The 20,150-nt window shown below is 49.2% G+C and overlaps 2 protein-coding genes across 2 annotated transcripts; one reads left to right on the top strand and one right to left on the bottom strand.

Moving 5' to 3' along the window:
• The first annotated feature begins 865 nt into the window (after positions 1-865).
• Positions 866-4,621, top strand: Dlx5 (distal-less homeobox 5). Its single transcript, XM_038319226.1, has 3 exons — positions 866-1,220; positions 3,036-3,220; positions 4,292-4,621. Exons 1-3 carry the CDS (start codon positions 866-868, stop codon positions 4,619-4,621), a joined length of 870 nt encoding a protein of 289 aa, XP_038175154.1.
• A 10,713-nt stretch (positions 4,622-15,334) lies between these two features.
• Positions 15,335-19,274, bottom strand: Dlx6 (distal-less homeobox 6). Its single transcript, XM_038319225.1, has 3 exons — positions 18,830-19,274; positions 17,418-17,611; positions 15,335-15,586 (listed from the first exon to the last, which is right to left on the bottom strand). The coding sequence occupies exons 1-3, from the start codon at positions 19,272-19,274 to the stop codon at positions 15,335-15,337; spliced, it is 891 nt and encodes a 296-aa protein (XP_038175153.1).
• Positions 19,275-20,150: the final 876 nt, after the last annotated feature.

Below are 20,150 nucleotides of genomic sequence, written 5' to 3'. Positions count from 1 at the left end.
GTTAAATGGACATATGCACTCTTGAGCATCTCTACAGTGTCCAGAGAAATATTCTTCTGCAAAAGTGCTTGCTACACATCAATGTTTTCCAATTTCCAAATTTCAACACAACTTAGTTCCAACTTGCTTCCCAACATCCCACTGAAACAGTATTGTCCTTCATCTAATGCCCCTCTTTCTCCTTGACACCCATTTCCATATCAGGGTCCAGTTGGACTCTCCTTTGGTGGATGGGCAAGGGCAGGCAGAGCAAGAAAAGAGCATCCTGGACCTCATCATCTAAACGTGTACTTTTGAGGCTACTCGTTGGAACATAATGTCTTCAAAGAGCTCAGAGCTGGATCCTGGGGTTTCTTGGGTTGTCTGTGCTATTCACTCAAAACAGATTGACTGAGACCCTCCCTCCCCAATAGGCAACAACTGTATAGCGCTCCTCCCCCCCCCTCTCTCTCTCTCACACACACACACACACACACACACAAAATCCCTGTACCACCACCAACAACCACCCCCCCCCCCTTCTCTTTTTTTAAGCAATGCTTTGTTGTGCTAAAACTAGTTGGACGAGTTAGGGTGTTCCTCTGCTCCCGAGGCCCTGGCCAATGGAACCCGATCCACCCCGCTGTGCGTAAGCGCGCAATTAAGGATTTAACCAAGGCTGTGCTGAGCCTCAGCCAGCAGTCAGCCTGCGGGAGACACAGCCTCCACGACTCCCAGCCTCCTCCTCCCCGCCGCCGCCTCCTCCTCTTCCTCCTCCTCCTCCCTCACTCCCACAGCCATGTCTGCTTAGATCAGAGCAGCTCCTCAGCCAATTCAGGGAGCAGCGGCCGCCGCAGCAGAAAAGACAGTCACCCGCCCGGGAGCTATGACAGGAGTGTTTGACAGAAGAGTCCCCAGCATCCGTTCCGGCGACTTCCAAGCTCCGTTCCCGACGTCTGCCGCCATGCATCATCCGTCTCAGGAATCGCCAACTTTGCCCGAGTCGTCGGCCACCGATTCTGACTACTACAGTCCCGCGGGGGCCGCCCCGCACGGCTACTGCTCTCCTACCTCTGCTTCCTACGGCAAAGCGCTCAACCCCTACCAATACCAGTACCACGGCGTGAACGGCTCCGCAGCCGGCTACCCGCCCAAGGCTTACGCCGACTACAGCTACGCCAGCCCCTACCACCAGTACGGCGGCGCCTACAACCGCGTCCCGAGTGCCACCAGCCAGCCAGGTAGACGCGCGGGGGCGGGAGGCAGGTACCCAGGGCATCGTCACCCGGCGGGCATGAGGTGGGGTGGTAGACGAGGGCCACGCTCTCGGCACCACTAGAAAGCACGCTCGGCGGAAGGGAATGAGGGTCCGGAACTGCAAACAGGAGAACATTTCACCAGGCAATTTGGGGGGTTCCAGTGGAGGAACCTTGGAGTCGAAGGTTTTCCCTCTCGCGCCCCTCGGGGGTCCCTCCTTAGCTGTATTCTTAAATTGCCTGGCCAGAAAGCCAGGTAGGGTGGAAAGAAGTGGCGGGGTGTGTGTGTGTGGGGGGGGGGGGGTGCGTAATGAAGCAGCCCCAGCGGTGTTTGCGTAATAAAAGGAAAGTTAGTTGAAATTCTGGGTGAGCATGCTGAGTTGGTGAGGTCTAGTTTGGATTAGCCCGAGAGCGCCCCGAGGCCTCGCAGTGCGGGTCGGGTGCCGGCTGCGCACCGGGTGGCCTGCGGGCCTGAGGTCTGCAGCCTGACTGAGAAGGGCAAGCAGGGAACTTTGCGGTTTAGCCAAGGCATTTCCAAACACAAAAAAGCCATTTTAAATATCGGAGGGTTGCAAAGAGGTCACGTTGTTAGAGGAATTTTTCCGCTCTCACTCTCTCCTTAGGTGCCTAGAATTTGTCTGCCTCCTCCTTCCTTGCACCTTCTTTCTTCCCTCCACCTTGAAACTTCCTCAGAGAGTTACAGGGGGGTAGTGAGCTTGGGAGGTAAATGAGAGGCGTGAAGTCTCGGTGGAGACGTTTTACTGGTCGATTTTGATCTCTCCTCACCAACACATTAATAAGCCTGCTAATATTAGCATCCCCTACTCCAGCAGAGTGGAGACCACAGCCCTCATCCTCCGCCCTTCCTCTGGCAGCTGCTTCACACACAGGCTCTCCCGCTCCTTCCAGCGCCTAGTACTTTGAGAGGGGGAAGGGCCATGTGGTCGAGAGGCATGTTTGCAAAACACTGGTTCAGAGATCCCCCCCCCAGCGATGTATATGAATAACAGTGAGGATTCTTCCCAGCTCTCTCCCCTTTACTACGAAAATATCTTCCCTACAATATTTTCTCAGTGTATCTGATTGAACTTTGAGTCTGTTCCTCTCGCTGTCTCTGTATTCATGCATAAGGGGAAGATTTTTTTTTTTTTTTTGGCCAAGAACATATTAAGTCTATTTGTAGAAGAAACCAGACACATCTGTGCCCTCGCAGATCTGCAGTGAGATTATGGGGGCTGCATAATCGGCTCTCTGTCTGACATGGCCCCGACCGACCGCTTGCCGCTGTAGTGAAGGAACATAGTTTTCTTGTCGGTCTTTGAACTTTAGAGACCTTGGCTAGCGTCTTCCCTGACCAAGAGTCTAGCCTCTGCGGGTGCCCGAACAGACGCCGACAGAAGCGGGGTCATGGCCCAGGGCCTCCTCACTTGGTGCCCTGGGAATGGAGTGGGTATTCACGTCCCACAAACTCCAGGGAGCCCAGGGTGAATGCTGGGGGCGGGGAGGAGAGTGAGGGAGGGATGTCAGAGAGAAGTAAGCATCTCTGAAGGGTTCCATCCCCCCCAAACGAAGAAGCAGCTTCTTCGAGGTACCTCTCAGCACTCAGTAGCTCTTCTGTGTATGATTTGGGAAAGGGATTAACCGGTTTCACTGAGGTTTGAAAAGTCAAGGTGGTGATACTGGGAAAGAGAGTGAAGACTACATACTTAAAATCAAAGAAAACCTCAGTGAGTTGAGGGCCTGTGCAAAAGAGCCATTGTCTGCCCAAAAGCACTAACCTAGTCTGTTTTGATTATTTAGAGAAAGAAGTGGCGGAGCCAGAAGTGAGGATGGTGAATGGTAAACCAAAGAAAGTTCGTAAACCCAGGACTATTTATTCCAGCTTTCAGCTGGCCGCATTACAGAGAAGGTTTCAGAAGACTCAGTACCTCGCCCTGCCAGAACGCGCCGAGTTGGCTGCCTCTCTGGGACTGACGCAAACACAGGTAAATCCGGCCGCCGCCGGGTACCGGCCCCGCCTGGCCTGCAAGCCAGGCTGGGCCGCGTGGTTCGGTGCCGACCGGCTGGAGCCGATTCCCTAGAACTCTGCAGACACTTACAGATAGAAAGACACTACCCCTTGTATTCTTCCCTCCGTGAACCAGGCCTGCTGTTAACGACACGTGGCTGTGGGCGCGGATTCGTCGTTTATCCCGAGTTGTCCCCCCCCCCCTTTTAGCCACCGAGGGTTGGGGACCAATGTTTCAGTGTGAAAACAAGGGAGAGGCATTTGTGGGGGCGGGGGGATGTCTTGCGCGCGTTTTGAAGAACTGTCTGGGTCTCTTCACAATGAGAAGCTTCCAGGAATAGTGGCCTGGTGGTGGTCTCGAGTCGTGCAAAGGCCTGGATTGTTGTGTCCGGGTCTTGTTCTATCCCTGAGGCAGCTGGAAGCCGCAGCAGCCTGAGGGTCGCGAGATGGGGGGCGCTATTGTACGGGGAAAACCCTCCTGGATCGTACCCTTCTTTTCCCTCCCACTCCAACCGGCTGGGGCCTAGAATAAAGAATGTTCAAGCCGCCGCCCAGAGCTTCAGGCAGAGTCTGGCCTCCCAGTGCCGAGGGGAGTGAAGACAGTCGGGTATAAGATTGGGAAATCTCCTTTCCCTTGGCACACAGTACCTTCAGTCTGTTCCACGCCCCTCCCTCCCGGGGGGGGGGGGTGTTTAACCTTCGAGGAGGAGAGGGTGGCCACCCCCTTCCCGGTGCCACCCCCTCCCCGGTGCACTGGTGCACTGGTGTACAGGTCCACATGTGTACTCAAGTCCAGACAGAATAAAAGACGAACCTTGGGGTCGCACCCTAGCTGAAGCCGGGTGCCACTGATCTGACCAGGGTTTTCTGTGGACCCCACTCCCTGTATAGACCGAGGCTGCTGCGTCGAGGCGATAGGTGCTCAACTGCGGGGAGAAACTGGGACCGGGTAGTCTAGGGGCCAGAAGAGTCTTCGTTCACCGCCCAGGGAAAGGCGCGGGCATCCTCTGAGTGTCCCGGTAACATGTGCCTTTGTTCCCCTACCCAGGTGAAAATCTGGTTTCAGAACAAAAGATCCAAGATCAAGAAGATTATGAAAAACGGGGAGATGCCCCCGGAGCACAGTCCCAGCTCCAGCGACCCTATGGCGTGTAACTCGCCACAGTCACCAGCGGTATGGGAGCCCCAGGGCTCATCCCGCTCTCTCAGCCACCACCCTCATGCCCACCCTCCGACCTCCAACCAGTCCCCCGCGTCCAGCTACCTGGAGAACTCGGCTTCCTGGTACCCAAGCGCAGCCAGCTCAATCAATTCCCACCTGCCGCCACCGGGCTCCTTGCAGCACCCGCTGGCCCTGGCCTCCGGGACGCTCTATTAGATGGGCTGCTTGCTCTCTCGTTCTTGCTCAATTTTGGGACTACAGTGTTTTTGCTGTTTTAGAAATCAGAAAGACAGGAATTCATACGGGGATGTTTGGAAAATGGAAGCAACAACAAAAAAATCATGTGTAAAGCTTTTTTTGCATGTAAGTTATTGCATTTCAAAGGACCCCCACCCCATTTTTTACGAAAAGAACCTTTTTTTTTTTGCGCAACTGTGGACACTATCAATGGTGCCTTGAAATCTATGACCTCAACTTTTCAAAAGACTTTTTTCAATGTTATTTTAACCGTGTAAATAAGTGTAGATAGAGGAATTAAACTGTATATTCTGGATAAATAAAATTATTTCGACCATGAAAACTGTTCCTCTTTGGCCCCTCCATAATTGACTAGTGAGGCTCTATACAGGCGATTAAGAACAGACAAATTATTCAGAAATCCAACAGTGCAGGAATGAGAAGCTGCACGAGGCAGAAATGTGTTTGTGCTGGATTCTGTGTTCTGTGTATCCGTCTGCACATGCGGTCTGTTTATAATACTGTCATCTTTAGAGTGTTTTGTTTTGTTTTGTTCCCTAACCACAAAACCATTTAAATGATATTAAATATAACTTCAATTGTTTTGGGTAGAAAGGCTTATTGCAATGTAAATACATTTCTATTGCCCTGTATGTGAGGAAGCAGGCAGCAGAAATCCCTCAGTAACCTGGAAGTCTAAATTCAAAGTGATTCTGGTGAGGAACTCCCTCCCCACCAGCATGTGTACTGCAATTAGACAAATTATGGTCCTTTAGAAAATGAGAATCCCAAGATGAGAAAGGGAAAGAAAAGGAAATCTCCTCTCGTTCCAATTATATTTTTCAAAAATCTGAAATGTTGGCTATGGCAAATACTACCTTATACCTGGGAGTCCTAATGTGTATGACTATATATTTGGCCAGAAATTGCCATAGGGACTGAGAACAATGGGGAGCCTAAAGCACTAGGGCAAACAAGGAATGTGGGGGCAGGGAACATCCCTTTTTCTTTGAATAAATAAATAAATAGAAGGGACTGTGGGAGGGGCAATGAAGGCCCTATATTGATTTCATTTCGTGTGAAATAATGCTCTTAACATAATTGTCCTTCATTGGCATCTGTACTTTGTGGCTCTTTCAGGAGGAGTTCCTGCTCTGCTTTTACATAAAACGGAGGCGAAGCTAGTTCTCAGCCGTAGGAAATGGGATGTTTGCTGGAATTTCTTTGTGAAGCCATCTTGAAGGCTGGGGTGCAGGAGTTGCAGCAACCTGGCCCCTGATTAGCTCTTCCCTTACACCTCTGTGTGTGGACATCTAGTCTGTGCCCAGAGCTATGTACAGCCCTCCCCGCCCGCAGGCCTGAATTATAGGTGTCTTTGTGGCTGGCTATCCTTTAGTTCACCTAAATCCTTTGGTGTCCTTAGGACGCTAAAGCAACAAGCGATGTTGGAAATTACTAGATTTATGGCAAATATTCCACAGATAGGAAGTCAGCCGCAGTAAATGCAACAAGAGTCCTCTTGGGGAGGAGAGATTAGGACATAAAAATGCATCCTGTCATCTGAGGATTTCAGAGAGGACCCTGCCAGCAGTAAGAACCAGAGAGGCAAGCTGCATGCCTTTGGGCCATTTATAGAGTTTGTCTCCCTAATCTCTTCTTCCTTCCTTCCTTCCTTCCTTCCTTCCTTCCTTCCTTCCTTTCTTCCTTTCTTCCTTTCTTCCCCATTTTTTTTCTCCCTTCCCCTTTATTTCCTTTCTCTCTACAAGTGACACCAAGGCCCACCAGCTTGGAACTCCCTGGGCCATATACATTCAGGCAGCCTGGGCTATTAAACCCTGCCTAAACAGGAATGCATCTCCAAAATTTTTTTCCTGCCCTCAGTGCACTCCTCCTGTGGTGGATGATGATGTTAGGGGAGCAGACCCATTCTGTTTTCTACAGTGGCCGAGTAGAATGGGAAAAGAGATGAAGGCGTCTATTTTTTTCCTTTTCTTTCTTTGCTTGCAAAGATTTTTGTAGTTTCCCTTACATTAAAAGTCCGGAGTTTTCTGAAGACTTGTTCTTGATTTCCAGAACCTGGCTTTTGGATGGCCACGCGCCTGTCCCCACCCCAGGGTGTGTGTTTGGGAAGGTTGGCAGGGGCGCACCCACCGCACACCCCCAATATTTCCCGCCCACTGGTTTCCCAAGAGTGTAAAAAAATGTGCTTGGAACATGCTCTTTCCATTTTGACACTTGGAGAGGGTGGATGTCATCTCCCTGCTCCCATTCCTGGCTGTGGTTTCTTCACTGCTCTGACCACCGGACTCAGCCAAGCGGAGGGAAGGGCGGGTCCAGATGCTTCTCAGGAAAAAAAGAGAGATGCTCTTTAATCACCGCCCTCACCCCAAGCTGGGGCATTGCTAGTTGTTAAGGACACTAAACCCAGTTTGTTTGGAGCGCGGCGGCACCAGTGGAAGCGGGAAGAGGGTTGGGGGTGATTGGTTTCAGAGAGGTTCCTCCTCTTATGCGTACCTCTCTTGCTCCACTAGTAGAGGTCTCTTGTCTGGATCGGGGTTTTTTTTTTTTTTTTTTTTAACTTGGTTGGGGAGCGGTGAACAAAAGTATTCTGGCAAGTGACTCGCAACGGGCTTTTCTGGCACCACGGGGTTTCTCCCCAGGGAATTTAACTCCCTGCAGTCCTTCGCCCAAGGATGTAAAAATAACAGATCCACAGCAAAGTCTAAAAATATCTGCTTCTCTTGCCCTCCCTCCCACCTTCCTTTGCTTCCCATTGTTTCTCCCTGTATCTAACGCGCCTATCACTCCTCACAATATTTTGGCTCTGGCAGACCCCACTCTCCCTGAACCTCACACTAGGAGTCGCGTGTGTGTCTGGCCATTCCGTTCCTCACTTGCCTACTTCTGTGCCCAATATCCCCGAAATGAATCAAGCAAACTTCGGAATTAATTTTCTTTACAGTGGACCCCCACCTCCACCCAATACTTTCAATTTCCATCTTCAGACCTCCCTGCAAAGCTCAGGAGACCCATGTTGGCAGGGCTTGAGTGATTCTTTTTTTTTTTTTTTTTTTCGGTACCATGCCCGCCTCCCGGGCCCTCCTGTGGAAGATCAGATAAACTGGCCTTTGTTTGAGACTTGGGTTGGGTTAGGCGGGTTTCTACTCCCGTTCTCCCCCCTCCTTTTCCTGGCGGCCACCTCCTTGTGGGACAAGAGGCGGCGTGGGGATCCGAGGGAAGCTGCATTCCTGTGGGTGCCAGGCGGCTCCAGTGCTGAGCCACAGGGCCTGAGACACACACACTGACGAACCCGCAGGCCTCGCTGCCCTTGATCTCACTCCTTTGCTTGCTCTTTCCCTCGAGTCGGGCACCTACCCGGGAGCCAGTCCACTCCCAATCGGATCCACCCAGGGTTCGGCCTTGGATAAGAGAGCTTTGACCCACGGACAAAGATGTACTCGCATCCCCTCCCAGTGACAATGGCCAGAACAGTATCTCTCCCGCCCCTTACACCACAACCCCAGGCGCGCCGGCTAGCCTCCCGTGGCTCCTTTGATCGCACTGGACGCCTAGTGGCTCGCGGTGTCCGGGCACCGCGGTTCAGAGTTCCACCCACCGCGCGCCTAGGCCCGGCGTTGTGGCTCTCTGCCGCCTCCACACAAGTCAGTATCTAGGACTCTCCAGCCCGAATTCTCCTGGGTGCCTGTTGGAAACTGCTCTACACTCCCCTTTTGCTCCTTGCTTCCTGTTGTTCCCAAAGAAGGGTACTTTAGGACTACTCAGCCATCCCCTCCCGGAGCCCTCCCCCCACCTCCCAGTTCCAGCGCCCCCACTGGCCACTCGGGTCTGGCCAACCTTGAGCTCTCCTGCCCTCAGGGAAGGCACACCCTGAGGGCTGAGCTTGGAGACACAGCTGGGAAGTGCGCCACCCTAGAGGATCTGCCCGCAGCCACCCTGCTCCTCACCCTCAAGCACTCCCACACCTCGGCTGGATGCAGGCTCCCTCTGCCCAGCTCTTGGGGAGGGGGCTTTTCGACTGGCTCCGTCTCCCCGGCTTCCCTTCGCTTGTTCCCAGGTTGCCCGCAGACCTTGCATATTTTCGACCCAGTCCCAGTCTTAAACGAAATTCGGGCCTCAAAAATAGCCCGAATCGCTGTGGTACACGTGGGATTGGTTAAATCTTTTCTACACAGCCTGTACCGGCGACCCGCATCCCTAGTGTTTTCTTTTGCCTCTGACTGGCTTTAGATTTCTTAGCGGCACAAGGCAGAAAGTATACGATGTGTCTAGTGCCCGAGGTATGCGTGATTGAAGGGTGCAGGAGCCTTCCCTTTCAGTCGCCGAGGGCAGCCCGCTGTAATGTAATAACCTGCTTTATACTTTGAGTTCTAACCTTAAAGATATAAACAGGGAATTTACGCGATTCCCTCTTTAAAGGACTGGAGAGTCCGGTTTTTAGAACAATTAAATGTTTCTGAATTGTTGTTCGCTTGGGCTTACTTCTGATTTATGGGGTTCTCAAGGAATCTATTTGCCAAAAGCACATGTATTATTGAGTCTGTTCCACATCCTAAACCAAGATTTATATAAAACCGTGAAATACCACACATCGCGACCTTTCGCCACAGGAAGAGGGAAAAGGGCTTCATGACCTGATTCTCTCTCTCTCTCTCTCTCTCTCTCTCTCTCTCTCTCTCTCTCTCTCTCTCTCTCTCTCTCTCTCTCTCTCTCTCTCTCTCGTGCGCGCGCGCGCGCGCGCGCGCACACACACACACACACACACTCTTTTCTGGTTTCAGTAACAACTCTCTATGGAATCCACCGTACCCAGTCTGCTGTATTTTTTTTTAAAAAAAAAAAAGAAGTAGGTGGGAGTGAAGGATGGTAAACAGTTCCCGAGCTATGGTTTATTTTAAAGCATTTTTTTCTTGAAAGGCGTGAAAACAGGAACTGTCACTGCATGCTCATTGTCATCCTAGGACTCTTTCTGCCACTTGCCATTTGCGAGGTGGGGAAGGGGGCACAGGGGTGAGTTGGGGGAGGCAGGGTATGGACTCAACTTTCATCTGTAAACAGGGGTCACTAAACAGGGGACATTTCATTATTGCCCTTATATTCCCAGGAGGTAGGGAGCCTGCTTGCCACCCCGCAGGGTGGCCCAGGCTGGGCAGCGCACGGGTCTCTAAGGTGTTGTCGGGCGGAGGGAGACACAACTGGCCTAAAGACTTGAAAAGAGGCCCAGGAAAGTCTGCGCTCAGCATAGGAAAACTGAAGTCCTAGGGATACAAGGTTTGCAAGTGTCCCTGACAGGGGTGTTCTACCAGAATTAGACTCGAAAAGTCTCTACTAGAGCAGGGGTTATCCTACTGGAAGCCATAGAATCCTCAGGGACCAGGAACACGCTCTCTGTCCCTCTCCAGCCCTTCTCCCTCTGATTCCCCCACCCCTTTCTAGTCTGTTTGAAGGTGAGGAACCTTGCCCAACCAGCATATTGTGACACAGACAGCCAGACTGATTGACTTGGGGAGGTTTTAATTAATAAAGTTAATGACAAAATTAAAGCAAATAGCCAAACCAACCGAAGATGGCAGCTTCCCAGTTGGCTATATTTAATTAACACCAACTAATACACGTTCAGCTAATGTCCTCAAAGATACGCTCTAGCTTCTCCTTTGTGAAAGAAAGCAGAGATGGAGCCGGAGGACAAACACTTCCCAAGCAGCCAGGGCATTTTGCTCTGATGACAAGAGCAATTGGAAATTCATTTAAAAATATGTTCATAACAAGTGACAGGCGTGTTCTGAGGTGACTTTGGTGGAAACAATGGTGAAACTGACAAACGTTCTTTGCTGTGGGGGAGGGGCTGTGGGGGAGGGACACCTTTAAATGTAGGGAAATGCTTTGGTAGAGGGAAGAAAGACGGGAGCATTTTAAAAAGAAAAAGAAGGAGGAGGAGGAGGAGAAGGAGAAACGTTGCTTGAGACTGCAGGCAGTCAGCAGCCGCAGCCCCTGCAAATGCATCAGCTCCACACTGCTCAAGACTTGGACACATAATACTTCAGACCGCTGATTTGCTATTTTCTTAATTCTGGCTCTTCTTTTTCCATATGAATCAAACAGTCTTTTGTCCTTCAGGGTTTGATTTGATCGCTACTGTTCACATTTCACTTTTGTATTCCTCTTCCTATACCATTACTCATTGAGTGCCCCGTGAAATTACAATCGTACATTTTCAACTCAGCAACCCATTTGCAGTGCAAAAAATAGGGTCTAAATAATGGCTGAATTAGCCCTACTGGACAGTTTCAGATGTAACACTCTGTAATAATTATATTGCAGGCTGGATTAGGATGCTATTATCATAATCTGGACGTTTACAATTATCTGTAATTTGCAAAGATGCGCCAGGTCTTGATTACAGCAGCTTTTTTTTTGTATCACGCTAACCATCACTAAACAGTGACAGTAATAACAGCTAATTTTGCTGGCAATATAAGAGGTGCTGGGGTGTGCAAACAATTTCACACCTGGATGTGCTCACTCAACCAAGAATATAGACACAGAGCTTCTGCCCTGAGACTCAGAAAAATACTCTCCTGTGCTTCTGCTCAGTATAGATTTCTAGACCCTGATCATTGCTTAGGAGATATTCACTGGGGTAAGTTTTTATTTCTGGCATACTTATAGGCACCGGTTGGTTTTTTATTTCTCACCTCGCACTCTCCATGCTGTATGTAATGTGTTGCTGTGATTTCCTTGAACTGCAACTTTGTTTTCTAGGCTTTGGTTCTGACCTTTGATTTTCCTTTAACAGTAACAGAGTTGATCTGGTGAAAATGGGATCCTTAAGAACATGATTTGCCTGTCTTGCTTCTGTGCTGCTGATGGGTTTGGTGTAGTTTGTGACTGGAGACTAGGAAAGGACCAGGTTTTTGGGAGGCATAGAAGGAGCCTGAGAGTCCAAGCTAAAATCTATCAGAAAATTGTTACTTACAATTGCTTAGGTAAATATAATGAGGTTTTTAGCTCTACATGCAGCTGTGATTTTAGGTTTTGAAGTATCAAGAGATCAGACGGAACTGGCTGTGCGGCTTGCTTCTCTGCAAGTCAGGTATGCAGATGCATGGTAGCAGACGCAGGTGTGCCCGAATCGCTGGACTTTGCAGCCCCTTGGAACATCTTCTTTCCAGCTGGGGGAAGTTTGTAGATTAACTGGCATCTGAAGCCCTTCGAGGCTATTCCTTCGGGCCTTTCTTTAGAGCCGTGGTGTGTGTGTGTGTGTGTGTGTGTGTGTGTGTGTGTGTGTGTGTGTGTGGTGTAATGGGGGAGGGGAAAGTATCTTGGACCTGCTGAGTCCAAACGCTAGGGTTAGAGGGGCGTAATTGGCTGAGATGCAGAACTAATATAAGAAGCCAAGGAACCGGTCTAATCTATGGACCAAGGAAGACACTAGCAAAAAGCTGTGTGTTTTATCTATAGATGACGCTGTTTCCTGATCCTGTAGATTTTATAAGCAGCCAGAAATGTTTAGTGCAGGAGCCCACACTCACTGACTTCCCCATCCTGCAGAGAAAAGCTTTCTACCGTGGCAAGAACCTTTGCACTAAGCCTAATCCAAAGATAAGGAGGTGCTTACTTATCTGTGAGGAGGAGAAATTGTCACTCTCCCATACCCTTACCCAATAGCTCAGCTCCCCACCCCACCCCACCCCTTAGTACGGTCAGAACCGGGCTTTGGAACTCAAACTCTGTTGCCTAAGAGGAAGTTTGAACGTGGGGAGGCGCAGTAGACACCTCAACTAGCAACGCCTTTCACCCAACGCCCCTCCTACCAATCCCTCCCTCAGGGAATCAGTTTCCTAGGGGGTCAGTACATTTTAAAAGAGAAAATATTAACCCTTGAAGTTCAGGGGATCCAGTGGGAGCCCAGTTCTATGGAGAGTTCCAGGGGGACTATCTCCCAGAATTTATGTGATTAAACTGATGTTAAGAGACAGAGATGGGGTGAAGAAATACCATCACCGGCCTCCAACATAGTAACATACATTGGCAGGGTTTCAGAATTCCACACACTCACAGTGGTTTGGCATATATTTGGTAAATTTTTTTAAGGAAAAAATTAGTGTTGGTTTGGTATATGGTAGCTTTCTCTCTGACATAATTTGAATAATTCAGCAAAGCCCCACTACCAGCTGTACTTCTGCAGCCTCTTCCATTCTTTGCAGCATTATAATTTTGGTTAATTTTCAATTTTAGGTCCTACGTCTCTGCAATTTGTGTATGAATAACAGAATAATTTCCCTCTTTTGTTTCGCCTTTCCTGTTCCTGAATCTAAATAAAGATGGCTTTTTAGTATTAAAAGTGGAAGAAAATTACAGGTAATTATCTTTGACGGTAAAAACGCTGTAATCAGCGGGCTACATGAAAAATTACTCTAATTATGGCTGCATTTAAGAGAATGGAAAAAAACCTTCTTGTGGATAAAAACCTTAAATTGTCCCCAATGTCTGCTTCAAATTGGATGGCACTGCAGCTGGAGGCTTTGTTCAGAATTGATCCTGGGGAGCTACGAACCCAAAGTTTCACAGTAGGAAGGGGGAAAAAAGAAAAGAAAACATTTTTCCTAATGTAACAATGCGAATGCTAGAAAATGACAAGACTGATCGGTTTTAAACCATTCTGAAGACTGACTGAGCGTGGAAGTTGCTCAACAAAAAAAGGAACGGGTATATTGGTAAGTAGTCTTTGCCTTGTGTCTAATTATAGTGACTGTCCTTTTGCACGACTGTATGTCGCTGTCATTATATGGAGCACTCTGAGTATCTCTATTGACTTCTGATAAATGGCTCAGTGGTTTCAAGGTTCATAATTTGAAGGATGCCCAGGTCTGTAGCCATTAATTCTCACAGTATGGGGCTTCCTGCTTGTATGACGAAAGGACTTTTCCTTTCCATTATTTCTTTGCTTTTCATGAGATCGGAAGGGAAGGATGCGTTTCTCCCAGGACAGCACATTTTCCTACCTCGCTAGCTGGCAGTGGGTTTTCAACATTAATCAAAATTGTGCACTTTGCTTTCTGGGTTTGTTATTCTTTTCTCTTTTTAAATAATTAATTAATTTGTTTATTTATTTTTTTCTGCTTCCAAGGGCAAATATAGCTGTACTATTTTGTCTGGGAAAAGGGAAAGAAGAATATTCAGATACAGTACTGGAAGTGCCTGGTTGTCTAGACGTTAACCTGGGAATGTGTTATAATAATGTTTAAAAAATACAAAAGTGTATACGAGTCACAACAAAATTAAATTGAAAGGCTGGGAAAACATGCACAGCTCCTTGTGTTAAGGTTCTTAAGACAAAGGCTTGTGGTGCAAACTGACATCTCTTCAGGCACTTGCTAAGTCTGTATAGAGCACCCCATATTAGCAATCAGAAATTATTTTAGGAGAGGTGAATATATATATATATATATATATATATATATATATATATGAAAAGGAGGAACAATGAAGGGACAGGGACACTTGGAGAAACAGAGGACACTCCCAACATTTTGTGGCTTTTACTCCATATATGAAAGAAGACAAAAACATACAAAGTATATATACAACTAAAATTCAACAATATATACAGAAATGTTTCTTGATATAAAGGTCCCTATTAGCTTAGTGAATGCCACTATTCACCTAGGAGAGGTGTCAAAGCAATAGAATGGTGATTTTGGTTGTTTCCTTGGTCTTTCTTGATGCAGAGTTTGGAGGTGGGTTATGCAAAAAGCATCTTTCTTGTTGCTGTTACTGTTTGTATTTAGTTGAATCATCGATCCAGGTCATTGCATTTAGGTAAGACATGCAGCGTTTCCTTTGTGCAATGTTCTAATTTGACAGCCAATTTCTCTTCTTTCTTTAGAGAAGGGATACTGGGGCTTCTTCTTCTTCTTCTTCTTCTTCTTCTTCTTCTTCTTCTTCTTCTTCTTCTTCTTCTTCTTCTTCTTCTTTTCTCAGTCTTGGATTGGTAAATAAAAATTCAGGAGTCCAAAATCCTTGCCTTTCATTACATAATGTCTTAAATTCATTAAACAAGTAAAAATGCTGCCATGTTTTTGTGCAGAATGTTCTGCGGGTGTAGAATGTCTATTTTTTTTTAAAAAAAAAAAGTCATTTTGATGTTGAGTCCCAAAAAGGAGGCCCGAGGCCTGGATCCCAAGGTGTGAGGGAAAATATCCTTACAGTGATGGGTTTCCAGAACACTGGACAAAAACTTCTCTCTCTCTCTCTCTCTCTCTCTCTCTCTCTCTCTCTCTCTCTCTCTCTCTCTCTCTCTCCCATCTCTGTCAGATGCAAAGTTACTTATTAAGGACTTATTAAGTTACTGAAGAGAGGAGATTGCAGAAAGGGAGGGAGGGGGGAAAGGAAGGGAAGAAATCAAAATGAAGAAAGATAAAAGGGGTGGAAAACAAGAAAAGGAGGAAGGAGAATAGGAAGGAGAGAGAGGGGGAGGGAGAGAGAGGGAGAGAGAGAGAGAGAGAGAGAGAGAGAGAGAGAGAGAGAGAGAGAGAGAGGAGAGACCCAGATCCCAGATCCCAGGGACAGTTCCTCTGAGCTCGGTCCTTAGGCTGTTTGGCAGATGCAGGTGAGTCCTGGGTTCTCAGAGATTCTCTGGGAAGTCCCGGAGGAGGCCATCCACTCAGCAAGTCACATCATTTGTGGTCTCTGCATGGTGTCCTGGTGTGGTGAGGAGTACCAGTGCGAGTAGCCAGGCATGTAGCTGTTGGGGGGCATACTAACGCCCTTGGTGGAGGCAGAAACGTCCCACACTGGTGGAAGTGCTGGCGAGCGAGGTGACAGGGCTGCTGACCCAGGGAGGGGGTCACTCTCATGAGGGTTACTGCCCTGCTTCAGCAGTTTCTTAAACTTAGAGCGTTTATTCTGAAACCATATCTTCACCTGCAAGAAATGCAGCAATCATTAGGCCAGATAAACATCAAACTGGTGCCTTCAATTATCCTAGGCTTAAGAAACAATATAAAAATAAACAACGAAACCATTGCAATTCCAAAAAACAATCCCTTCACCTCTTTACAGCCATCTCCATTTCTCTACTATAGGCCTACTCAATATCTTGCTGGGATAACTACAGTTCTTGTGATCCTTGGGTTGAATCCTAGCCTGGGCTTTAAAGCATCAACATAAAATTACAAATAAATCAAATGAGATTGGTGGACCAAAATTTTATGGACATTTAAGTGAAGTAGATTTTGGGTCAAAATCTTACAACTGAATTTGCCTCCTCCAACTATTTAGTTTTATATTTAATAACTCCCAAACTCGCAATGCTATGCATATCCAAGTACCAAATGACTATGAATTGATTAAGGGCTGCATTTTACAAGCAAATCGCTTGATCATACCTGTGCATATCGTGCATATCCCACGGAATATGCCTGAGATATCTTTCTCCAGACATAAATGTCCTGCAGGGATTAAGAAATGCACCATCCCCCATTCCCTACCTAGTATGTTACTTAAGCAAACAGAGGTCATCAATCATCACATGATTGGGATAGCTACTAAAAGTCAAAGGCCTCTGAAAACCACATGTGAATCAGAAATCTGTGTTGGCAGCTCATTTAGGACAACAACCCAAATTTTTTGATGAAAGAAAATGTATGAAGCAGCTTTACCTTTAAAATTCCTGAATCTGTTTTTTCAAGAATGAGAGTATCTAGAGTATCATAGGAAACCTCAAATATTTTCAGTGGCACCATGGCACTAGAAATCAGTCTGATGGAAAAGAACTCAGGGAAGTGGCCTGCAGACACCATTCGACACAGTCTGGGCAACTGTCTTGTCAGACCTGAAGCACCCTTGCTGCATGAAGGGGGTGAATGTCATAGTAGGCCTCTTCAGCCTACGCAGTTGGCTTAACTGATGGCTTGAGAATGCAGCCTAATGTAGTCACCTCTAGGCCCCTTTCTGTGAAGTCTGAACTGTCCAGCACATCTCTCAAGTGATCAGGACTATTATTTGTGGTGTCCCAGGCCATAATTGGGGGAATATTCTCTTTGTTTTTCAATTCTGCCAAGTTCGAGACTATAGTGAAGTACCCCAACCTGTACTATTTGGTACCAGGGTGATGTAACCACTGAATTTAAGGCAATCTTCAAAAATCCCTACCTTACCCATCCTGGAGGGAATGGCTTCACACAGATGCCTTTATTAAGCTCCTGGAAAATGTGTCTAGTTAGCTTGCTGCTTGTCTCAGCTCTTAAGTTTCCTTCCTAGGTCAATGAGTTGAAATTCTTATTAGCTCTCTAGGGGTCACAAAAAGGTCCTTAAGAAATGGCCTTATTTTGCTTACTAGCTGGTCACCCCAACTCTCTCTCTCTCTCTCTCTCTCTCTCTCTCTCTCTCTCTCTCTCTCACACACACACACACACACACACACACACACACACACACACAATTGTTTTGTGGCATGTTATTATGCTCTGAAATCGGATTTGATTGAGCTATGCTTTTGTTCACCGAAAGATGCTAGGCTCGGCTTGAGTCGCAGAGGGTTGGTGTATATGCAAATCCAATCCAGAATCCAATACCATGTCATTTGTTCCAAACTGTGTGATCCCGTGAACATGCGCAAGTGGAACATTAGCATTTGTCATTTAGCTCCTTGCATCCTTGGTTGACTAGGCCAAGAATTCCTTCTGGTGTGCTCTCTGAACAGTTGGCAAGCGGGACCAGTATTTCAGGGATACTCGGGCTTCTCGGGAATTACCTGTGTTTGTGTCAGTCCTAAGGAAGCTGCCAGTTCGGCTCTCTCGGGAAGGGCCAGGTATTGAGTCTGCTGGAAGCGATGGTTTAAAGCCTGGAGCTGTAGGCTGGAATAAATGGTCCGAGGCTTCCGAATCTTTTTCCCCTTTCCGTTGAACCTGATTTCCCCGTTTTCAATCACTGTAGTTTTTTGTTGATCTGTAAGCAAATGACACAGAAGAGCCGTCACCCGTGAGGCCACTGCTGCCTTCTCCCTTCATGTGACAAGGCCTGCAAGGAGTTCTCCCAAACTTAAAAAGGGTTCCTCTTAGTATCCCCACCATACCCGGAACTCCCTGGGTCCACTGTGACCATGTGTCCCCAGAGGCAGTGGAAGTTTCCCTCTGATCGAGCCTCTAGGCCTAACAATGCCTGGTGGTGGTCGAATCTCGGAAGCCCGCTGCATAAAAGCGGCACTCCGCAGCAGCGGAGACAGCGCCGGCGGCTTTCCAGAGTCCGCGGCTCCGCGAGGTTTCTGCTCTCTGGGCCGAGAGCGGCTTCTTGGCCTGGCTTTTTACAATGCCTGAAGCTGTATCTGAGCCACCCGGGTATTTGCGTGCCCACTTGGTTTTGTGTCACTTGGCTGCAAGCTTTAAGTCCCTTCCGTATGTTCGAAAAGATTCTGCTCGCGTGGATCAAAACCCAGAAACAAAACACAATCAGCAGCTCAGAGCAGCCCCAGGGCAGGCTGCAGCTCTCCGGACAACAGAGAGCTATCAACCCCAGGCCCTCTGCTTCGCCCCCAAGAACAAAGGAGCAGCCAAAGTACTATCGAAAACCCAGAGGGGGGGTCCGGGTCAGGATGGGGGCAGGGGACACCTCAAAGCTCACAGCGGTAAGAAAAAGCCCAATAGTCATTAGTTTAAATGAATCCATCGGCCGCAACAGCTTCGTTACAAGTCACTAAGGCGCACCAGGTGCCCCACGCAAAGTAGGCCCCTGCATGCCCTGTGTGGGGTGGGCAGCCTAACTAGCTCTTCAGTCCGAGCCCAAAAATGTCTCCAGTCTTGACAAACGCGGGACACAGCGAAGGGGACGGGACCAGGCAGAGGGCGCGCAGAGCCAGTGGCTGGAGGGCGCAGTAAGGGACCTCGGAGCAAGACAAGCGCACAGCCCGGGGGCGCAGTGGGAAGCGCGCGCGCAGGGAAACCCGGCTGGCCGCAGGGTCAGACAGCCAGGGGTCCACCGCGGCGTGAAGGGGCCCGGCTGGGAGAAGCCGGCAGGCAGGCGCCAGGCGATCGGGGCCCGGGTGGGGGCGCGCAGAGCCGCCCGCTGGAGGGGGCCGGCAAAGGCCCGGCGTGGAGGAAGTGAGAGGGGAGGGAGGGGTGGGAGGCAGTGGGGAGGCGGGAGAAGCTAGCTGCCTAAGCGGCCTCTCACCTGTGTCGTCCCCGCGCGTCTGGGCGGCCGCGCTGCTGTTGTGGTAGGACTGGAGGTAAGGGCTGTGCTGCGAGTGGCTCATGTAGGGGTAGGCGGCGAGAGATCGGTGGTTGTAGGAGTTGCCTCCGCCCGACGCGTAGGGCGAGCCGTGGTGGTGGTGCTGGTGGTGGTGATGATGGGAGCCGGCCGCCGCCGCCGCCGCCGCGGCCGAGTGCAAGCAGTGCAGAGGGTAATGCGCGCCTGCCATGGCCGGGGAGGTCTGCTGCGAGTGCGGCTGCGGCGGTGGCGGCGGTGGCGGCGGCGGCTGCTGCTGCTGCTGCTGCTGCTGTTGCTGCTGCTGCTGCTGCTGCTGTTGCTGCTGCTGCTGCTGCCCGAACTCCATGAAGGCGGATTTGGACGAGTCCTGGCCTTCCAAGCCGTCAGCCATCGTAGTCATGGTCATCATCAAAACTTTGGGGGCTGGAGAAAGCCTTCTCCCGGGTTTCCTCCACCCTCCCCCACTTGGCTCGCGCCGCTCTCCCCTTTGCAGCCACCTTAGCTCTCGGAATCCTTGCAAAAAAAAATTTAAAAAAAATTAAAAAGGAGGGGGCGGAGGTGATTCTCTTCCTTGCTCTTCTCTAATATATATATATTTAATATAAAGAGATATAGTGAGCAGGGCCTTGTTAACCCAAAGGGAGGAGGAAGGGGGAGGGATGGGAGAGGAGGGGGAGGGGGAATCTGCTCTCTTCTCCCCCCCCTTGATTTCCCCCCTTGGATATTTTGGGGGCTGGTGCAGTTTAAGGCAGAGATTTTAAGGTGGATTCTGCGAAAGTTGCGCGTCTGCTTTCAGACTTGATGCAGACGCCACGAGTCGAATGGTTTGTCTCCAAAGGGCAGCGCCTCCCTATTGGTCAGTCGCCCCCTGACGTCACAGGCGCACCGCTTCTACTGGCGTGTGCGCTGTTCGTGGAGTTCTTCGCCTACCTTAAGCAACTACAATCTCAGCCCAGAGCTGCAACCTGGGTCCGCCTGGAACTAAAGGGGAGCAGCAGTGGAGGGAGGAGGACGAATCCCATCGAAGCTCCAAGCCCAGATCCTGGAACCCTTGTTTCCAGGATTGGAGACTTGGAACAGCCTGGCTGAAAGCTCATCTCTTTCGATTCACTTGCACCCTTTCAGGCTGCCTGTGTTCAGAAGCAGTGGCCCTAGCATTTAAAGCCAGACCCCTCTCACTTGACCGTCCCCCTCCTCTGGACCCCAACCCTATTCTACTCCCAGGGGAGCGCCTTGTCACGGTGGGTTTTTCCTAGACATTCTTTATTGAAACCTTAGAGGGAAG

This window comes from Arvicola amphibius, chromosome 2, assembly GCF_903992535.2.
Source record: "Arvicola amphibius chromosome 2, mArvAmp1.2, whole genome shotgun sequence".
Taxonomy (NCBI): Eukaryota; Metazoa; Chordata; class Mammalia; order Rodentia; family Cricetidae; genus Arvicola; species Arvicola amphibius.
The sequence above is the reverse complement of the archived record's forward strand: the minus strand, read 5'-3'. Positions and strand labels throughout refer to the sequence as shown.

Bases quoted from the DNA above. Each gene is read 5' to 3' on its own strand.
- Dlx5 (XM_038319226.1), top strand. From the start codon at position 866: ATGACAGGAGTGTTTGACAGAAGAGTCCCCAGCATCCGTTCCGGCGAC. The intron at 1,221-3,035 runs GTAGACGCGCGG...TTGATTATTTAG, and splicing joins GAGTGCCACCAGCCAGCCAG to AGAAAGAAGTGGCGGAGCCA. The intron at 3,221-4,291 runs GTAAATCCGGCC...TCCCCTACCCAG, and splicing joins TGGGACTGACGCAAACACAG to GTGAAAATCTGGTTTCAGAA.
- Dlx6 (XM_038319225.1), bottom strand. From the start codon at position 19,274: ATGATGACCATGACTACGATGGCTGACGGCTTGGAAGGCCAGGACTCG. The intron at 17,612-18,829 runs GTGAGAGGCCGC...ATTTGCTTACAG, and splicing joins GACGCGCGGGGACGACACAG to ATCAACAAAAAACTACAGTG. The intron at 15,587-17,417 runs GTAATTCCCGAG...CATTTCTTGCAG, and splicing joins TAGGACTGACACAAACACAG to GTGAAGATATGGTTTCAGAA.